The sequence below is a fragment of the Camellia sinensis genome, chromosome 14, assembly GCF_055761805.1.
Source record: "Camellia sinensis isolate YWXY chromosome 14, ASM5576180v1, whole genome shotgun sequence".
NCBI lineage: Eukaryota > Viridiplantae > Streptophyta > Magnoliopsida > Ericales > Theaceae > Camellia > Camellia sinensis.
The window spans coordinates 95,844,300-95,852,280 of record NC_138974.1 but is presented as its reverse complement, the minus strand read 5'-3'; the positions used below and the strand labels follow the sequence as shown (position 1 = coordinate 95,852,280).

Here is a 7,981-nt window from a genome sequence, read left to right as displayed (position 1 = left end):
TCGCCGGACGTGAGGGTTTGTAGGTGCTGTCTTGTGCGCTAGACTTTTCTGCACGCACGTCGGAATCACCAACCTGGTAACTTCTGGTGATAGATATGGACTGAGTATGTCGTTGACTCTGTCCGCCTGAACGGCGGGATGGGGTGCGCTCACTGTGGTCACCCACTCCAGCCACACCCTTCCCTTTGACATGCCGCTTGAGATCTTCCATCTCTGCCGCCATTCGCCTGATGACAGCATCTTGATCCCTCAACTTGCTTTCCAGTCGCCTGGCGTGTGAGTCTCTCCGCCGGTGACCGTCTGGACTCCGTGAATGACCATGACTCCTTCCGCGCTTATCCCGCGCGTCCCCTGACTGTCCTCCAGTGGGCGTCCCCAAGTCAGCCATTGGATGGACGGCAGGAGGTCCCTCTCTCCTTCGGGTATACTCCGGGGTGGCTCCGTCGATGGCGGACAACGGGAACTCGTCGTTGTTCGCCATGGACGGCGATCAGATGAACCTGGAAGACAAGGTTTTGTCTGTCAAGTTTCCCACAGACGGCGCCAATTGTACGGGGAGCAAATATTCCGGCAAGCCCGTATTCCTTTCTTCCGAGCTCCGTCGATGTCCGATCACCTGCGAGCAAATAATGGTGAGCTACCCGGCGGTGTGTGGCCGGAAAAACCCTCCGACGATCAAGTTAGCACACACCTTAGGATGGATAGAGAGAAGGGAGAGTGTTTGAGTGTAAGAAATTCCTTACAGAGTGTTCGTCTTGCGTATGGGGGGCGCAGACATGCTTATATACCTTCTGAGCCCCATATCCACTCCCAGTCATCTCCTGACACGTGGCTCTGCTATCCTATCTGTCAGCATAAACCATGCCATTCACCACCTAACCTCAACTGCCTGACTTCACAGCTGGAGCTCGGCAGCCGAGCTGCTCTACCTCGGCCATGTCATGCTTCATACTCATGCGCCTAGCCGGACAAACACATGGAGGACCGGGCTAGGCGGCATCTCGGCAAAGCCTAGCCCGGGCACCTCCTTTGGTTGGCCTTCCTGCCGGTCAATCAACTACCTCGGCTGACCGCGCCTTTCCGAGCGCCGGTCTCTCAGCCTGTCTGGCTTCGACCATCCTCGGACCGAGCATCCTGGTCTGACCGGTCACTTCCTGGCCGAGCAGTTTCTGTACGGTCCGGGGTGGCACACACTCAATCCAAACTCTGCCCGGCCCAAGTTCTGGTAGCCCATTTCCGGGCGGATAGTTGATCAGCTCGGCCCCATACACCGTTGGGCCCTCAATCTGCTTGGCCGTCACCTCGGCCCAACTCCAGATCATAAATTACCCTCTCAGCTACTAAAATTATTTAGTCGGCAAATGAAAAACAAAAATTTTAATTTTATCTTTGGCAACCAAAAGTTTGGTGGTCAAAAATTTATTTTCAACAATTAAAAAATATTTTTGTTACCAAAAAATTAAAATATTTTGAGGAAGTCATTTCAAATGATTTATAAAATTAATTGGTGACCAAATTTATTTTTAGTCGCCAAAGCTTTGAAAATTTTAGAGGGCAATAACGCCCGCCTGTTCTCTGTTCTCTGTTTAAACAAAAACATATTGTTCACTCTCTCACACAGATTCTCCTTCACAACCAAACCTCATCTCTCTTTAAACCCATTCCTCTCCCTCTTTAAAATACACAGAACAGAACCACCGCCTCCCCTTCCCTCTGGCGACGCGCCTCCTCCTCACCTACTTTACCACTAGAACCACCGTCTCTCCCTACATCTTCTATTTCATCTCTCTCTCTCTCTCTCTCTCACACACACACACACAGTTCAGATCGTAAAACCCTAGCCGATGCTGCGAGATACGGCGGCGTCAGCCATGTTCCGGCGTAGGTCTGACAACCGTAGGTCGAGATCTGAGTCGATCCACACAGATCTGTGAGTGATCCACACAGATTGTAGATCCATACCCCATCTCTGTTACAGCTAATTACCCTTTCCATGGAAGTAGTAGAGTCTTCTTCTTCATCTTCCCTCTCTGCATCAGACAGAATTCATCAACTACCTGGCCAACCCCAAGTCAGTTACCAGCAATTTTCTGGGTATGTGACCGTTGATGCCAAGAAACAGAAAGCTCTAGTCCTTGAAGCTGAATCAAATCCGGCTTTCAAGCTTCTTGTTATCTGGTTAAATGGAGGTACTCCAACTTCTCAGTTCCTCATACACACCCACATTATGGGTATTTAGTTTTAATTTTAATTTTTTTTAAATTTTGATTTTTATTTTGGTGGTAGGGCCTGGTTGTTCTTCATTGGGGGTTGGGGCATTTTCTGAAAATGGACCGTTTAGGCCTAGTGGGAAGGCACTGGTCAGGAATGAATATAGCTGGAACAGAGGTACTATACTATATTATACTTTATATATACCCTTACAAGTTATATAGATGATTTGGCTTCTAAGATTTGATTTCATGTGATTGGTGTGCTTATTGATCCACAGAAACAAATATGTTGTATTTGGAGACACCAATTGGAGTTGGGTTCTCTTACTCATTTTATTCTTCCTCCTATGCGGCTGTAAATGACAAGATCATAGGGATATTTGTCCAATTTTACCCACATTTTCCCTACTTTCTTCAATTTTCTTGAATTTTTTTTTTCTAAAAACAATTATCTCCTTTCTATGCTCAAAATACAGTCAACTTGTTCTTCTTCTTTTACACTTCTCATTGTTTAGTAGTAAGAATCCTATAATGGTTTGGACGAACAGTGAGGAGATTGTTCTATCCATATGATGATGTAAGAAGTATGATAAACATTATTCTTTTGGATTAAAGGGGAAAAAATGAATATCTTTGTTTATTGTTTGTATTGAGCAAACATTTTCCTTTGCCTTGTGTTTTATTGTTTCATCAGTAATCATCTACATATATGTCATATCCTTTATGTACCCTATATGTCAAACCTACCATGCTAAATAACCGCGGGATTTTTCTGTATCATTTCCGAGAGCTAGTGCGATGGCTGATTGAATCGTTCTAAGGTTTCTGCACTATACAACATGTGACTGCTTTTTGTTAAACATGATTTTGCAAGAGGGTAAAAATGCGATTCCAGTTGTTCTGTTAACGTCATTAGGCCAACATTTTTGACAAGGGGTGTTAGTATTATTTTAGAAACCTGAAGGGTGTCCTTGTCAAAAACTTCAAGGGTGTTAGTGTTATTTAGCCAGAAATTTTTTTTAGAAAAAAGACCTCAAGGGTAAGAAATACGGCTTTGAAGTTATAATTAATTGTAAAAAATAAAATAAAATTCAGTTTATTATTTATGTTTTGTTGTAATAGTTCATAAATACTCTGCAAGAGTATCAATCAGTGTTAAAAATACTCACTCAAAGTTGAGCTTTACTCATTTCCTCACCTGCAGAATTTTTTCCTTCAAGCTAGGTCTCTTAACTGTTTTCTCCATTTTTTTGTTTGCCCCAGGTATGCATTAGATGATGTTTGTGCATCTCAGTTTGTGGGAAAATGTGAAAAATATATTTATGGCATCTGGTGGACACTCTAAGCATGGAATGTCCACGGTTGAAGAAGAGTTCATGGCAGGGGTTTTAAATCATCTTCCTTCAATTCTGGCCTTTACGGCACCACTTCCAAACAGGTTTTTAATTTTTTTCGTATAATTTTGATGATTCTTGTGCAAAACATGTGTCAGAGTTGAACTCATATGAATAGGTAGTTAGGTACTAAACAGAGAAGTATGCATTTTTACCAGTTTTGTTAAAATATCTTGTCTACATAAAATTATTTTTTAAGCATGCAGTTATATTTGGAAATTTGATGGGTGTACTATTGATCTTGAGGAAAACCTTTCAAGGTGATGTTTCCATCGCTTTCAGTCCTACATGAAGAAAGTAGATATCTTACAATAATTTCTGGAGCCACTATTATGCAAAAGACTTTTTTCCCAGTTAATCATTTGAATTGAAACAAACAGATCCTTGCATTTCTACTTCTCCCTGCAGACTCGAATTTATTAATTTTTGTGCACGGACTTTTTTCTAATCTAGAAACTTTTATGTAGAACTCGTTGGCCTAGAAACATGAAAGGACAGATAAGATGTTTGAAATTTTGAATGAAATTCAATTTTTGATGAATTGAAGGATTTCAATTTTCAGCAGAATATGTAACTTATCTTTAAAAAATACATGTATTCTTTTCCTATTCTTATCATAAGTTGTTTGTGTGATATGATCTTGTGTAAAACTCAACCCCAATAGCTAGCTTGTAAAGTGAGGGTGCACTTTTGACACTTATTCTAATTGTCGATGCTCCCTTTTTGCTAAATTTAAATAATGCCCTTTTGTGCAAATTCTTTTTGCCCATTTCTTCACTTCCAAATTTATGCAGTTTGAAGGATCAAAATTTTAGTACGTTGTTGGGCTTTTGAACTTAAAATAGATGTGTATTAAATTAACAAAAAATCATATAGTTTGTTTTCTCTAATTTCCTTGTTCAACTGTTATTGGAATGTAGTTATGATCACATAGTGCCCAATATGTGGAGTGGAGCATACCAGTGCTAGGGAAAAGAGAATAGAGAAGCACCCCTGAGAACTGCATGCCCACCTGGGGTTCCACATGGTGTTGTGAGCAACTTTGAGATTAAAGCATTTGATGGGTGTGCAAATCCACACTTGGGGCTGGCTGCTATAATTGCTGCCGGGATTGATGGCCTTCGTAGACATCTGAGTTTGCCCGAACCCATTGGTAAGTAGGATTATATGATTGTACTATACCCAATGTGTCACATCAATTATTTGTTAGTGTTTTTTCTGTGCATTATTTCTGAATATTTTTTTAGACATACCATCCATATGTCCCTCATGTTTCATGCCCTTACGGCCCTGACACTTGATCAAAAACAATAAATCCTTTATGAATTATGTGAAAGAGTTCAGATTCAACTGTATCATTCCTCTGGCAGTGTTCATGCCAAATATTCATACTTGGTTCGATATGCATTAGTTCATGTTATGTGCCATGGTGTTTCCAAAAATATAAGAAGTGTTTTCCTCTTTTTTTCCTCAGCAATCTTTATGTGGAATCTTCCAAGGGTCCAAGCCCATCTAGGCCCTTTGGTTCCAAATTTTTAATTATATCTCAGATGCATTGCTACAATTTGGAGTCTAATATGAGTTCTATTCTCATTCTTCCCAATCTGGGTACTTTTTATTGTTAAATTGTAGGACTCATTTTTTAGACATATCACTAGTGTGCATATTTTATAATGGAACTGTATCTGTATTGGTCATAACACCTCTCAGAACTCCCACATGTACGACATGTCACTAGGTTTTGAGAGTTCAAATTTGTTCAAAACGCCCCTTGTCTTTATAGCCCATTTAGTGGTCTGAAGTTCCCAGATGTCCATTGAGGTTACATGCATAATGTACATAGAATCTCTGTTAAAATTGAAAAGATGATCACGCTTGTTTTGATAGTGACCAAATCTAGAAGTTTTGTAGTGAGAATCTTACAACAAATTATAATCTTATAATAAATTATAATCTTGTAGTGAGTCTGTTATAACAAATCCAGACGTTGCCAGATGTCCACTAGTTTTCAATGAAGGTCCGTGAATATTAGAATCTTATAACAAATTATGCATTTTTTTCTGGCATTCTATACAGTGAATTTTGTAATTTACTGATCTACAATTTATTATAAGTATTTTCTGGTTGCAGTTTATTAAGCTAGTACACAGAATTTGGCAAAAAAAGACTTTATATTTTCTAGAATTATTTAGGTTATGTTTGGATCGTGAATTTGGATAGGAATTTGAAAGGGAAAGGAAAAGGTGAGGGAAATAGAGAAAAATGTGGGTGGTTCTTTAGGACTTGAAAATATAAATTAATATATTTTAGTAGTTGTGTGCACTCAAGTTAGTTATTAGCTGTCACTGCATTAATCCGTAATCCTATAAGAATAAGGCATCCTTGACTCTTGAAAACCTAGTAATCATTTTCACATTATGATTTTGTATATAAATGTTGCCATTTTTTTTTTTTTTTTTTTGAAATTTTTTCTTAACATGGAAATGTTATTTTTTTTCTTTTAGTTTTGGTGCAAGGAAATTGATTAGATTTATCTCACATTCGTCTTCATTTCATGTTAACATTAGGAATGGTGTGAAAAACAAATGGAATTCTCTCTACTGTTTGGCAAATCGGAAAAGACTAAAGCAATGAAAGCTGGTATTGCTCGCCATGCAGTACTTGAGGAAGAGGTATGCTTATGAACTCTAAAGTAGATATCATTTTAATTATTTGATATTCTTAGCTTATCCCAAAAATTATAGAATTCTTTCATGTGAGCGTACTTTTTGTTGACTGTGACTATCAAAATTCTTATCTATGCTTGTAAAATAGTTCTTTTCTGAGATCATTCTATCATCTTCTCGACGAATTTATTTGAACTATGACAGTTAGTTTAGTTGTTTTCTATCAATGAAATCTTGCTAGAAAATTTTCTTGCAACAGAAGTAACTTTACAAGATGGAAAATACTTTTTACGAACAGAATGGTACCAAGATCTAGAGTCTATGTGAGGTTACACCTTTTTTTGTTTTTGAAAAGTTCTGATAGAATTTGGCTTTTATATCTTTTACCTTGCATAATAAATATGGTCATGGAGCTGCTCGAGATTTTCAATAGATGGTATTTGGATTGAGTAGTTTTGATTTGAGCTTGGAAATCAAGTTTGATGCTGGAATTATTGAGGATATGGATCTTGGTGAAACCATTGTTGGATTTTATGACCGAAGTACATGGACTTGAAATAACAGGTGAGTGACCTAGGCCTAGATCATAACGGTCACCCAGACCTAGATTAAACAAACTTGTGAGAGTAAACGGCGCATCGATAGGATATACGGTTAGAGATATAGACAAAAAAAAATGTGAGAGAAAAAGGCAAAAACGAGCCATATGGGGGCGAAAATTGGAAATAGCACCCAAACAGCCCCGAGATCATCACAGTCACATCGGCCTAGATTAAACACACTTGTGAGAGCAACAAAACATCACTTTTTCCACAATTCCTGAAATAGCAACAAAAACTAACATTTCTGTAAAGAACAATAAAAAAAGCCTTATTTGAGTAAAGACCACAAATGAAAAAGTCTGGGGATGTGGTTGGTATTAAAACTAGATGACAAATATTGGAAATGATGATATTGATAGAATTGTAGTGTTGATTAGATATATACATATGAATGTTGTTTTATTTATAAAATGGTATTGATAGTCATTTAATTTGTTCATATTACCTTTACTTAGATATTTTTGATTTTTTGTCCAATTTTATAATCATTTGATGTGCAAATATTTTCATAAAAAAAGTACTTGACAATATTTTTGTTTTTCTTTGGTACAGATGGATGAATTCATGCATGAAGTTGAATTGTACAGGATTAGTTGGCACTTGTTACATTTTTTAAAGGATTATATATTTTTGAATAGATGTGTATAGAAAATATTTGGATAGACTAGTAGTTATATTTTTAGATAGATGAGCATGGATTAAAATTTAAAATATAATAAAAAGTACTTGTTATGTTTTAAATTTTTTTTATGTTAGATGGACATGAATTGGATGATTATATAGATTACATGACTTTTAATTGAATGGTTATGTAGTTTGGAATTACTTATGGATGGAAACTTATAATAATTGATGACTTTAATTAAACAGATTAAGGATTTGATGATTTATGTATTTTGTTGGATGTTCATGATTCAGTTGATTTTGTTGGTTTAAATGATTCTTGCAAATTACAGGTTATATTGAATGGATTTGATGGATGATTATATTTTGATAAACAAAAAGAATTGAATTGGCGACTAAAAATTGGTTTTGTTTTCCCTCTTTTGGCGACCAAGTGATTAGTCGGGAAAGATGAGTAATATTTTTGCCGACTAAAGTTGTTA

The 7,981-nt window shown here is 37.4% G+C and overlaps 1 protein-coding gene across 1 annotated transcript; it reads left to right on the top strand.

Annotated features, from left to right (window-relative positions):
* Window positions 1-1,588: 1,588 nt before the first annotated feature.
* Window positions 1,589-7,765, top strand: LOC114322282 (serine carboxypeptidase-like 45). Its single transcript, XM_082906499.1, has 6 exons — window positions 1,589-2,189; window positions 2,287-2,388; window positions 3,477-3,651; window positions 4,528-4,760; window positions 6,175-6,279; window positions 7,428-7,765. Exons 1-3 carry the CDS (start codon window positions 1,994-1,996, stop codon window positions 3,485-3,487), a joined length of 309 nt encoding a protein of 102 aa, XP_082762625.1. The 5' UTR covers window positions 1,589-1,993; the 3' UTR covers window positions 3,488-3,651; window positions 4,528-4,760; window positions 6,175-6,279; window positions 7,428-7,765.
* Window positions 7,766-7,981: the final 216 nt, after the last annotated feature.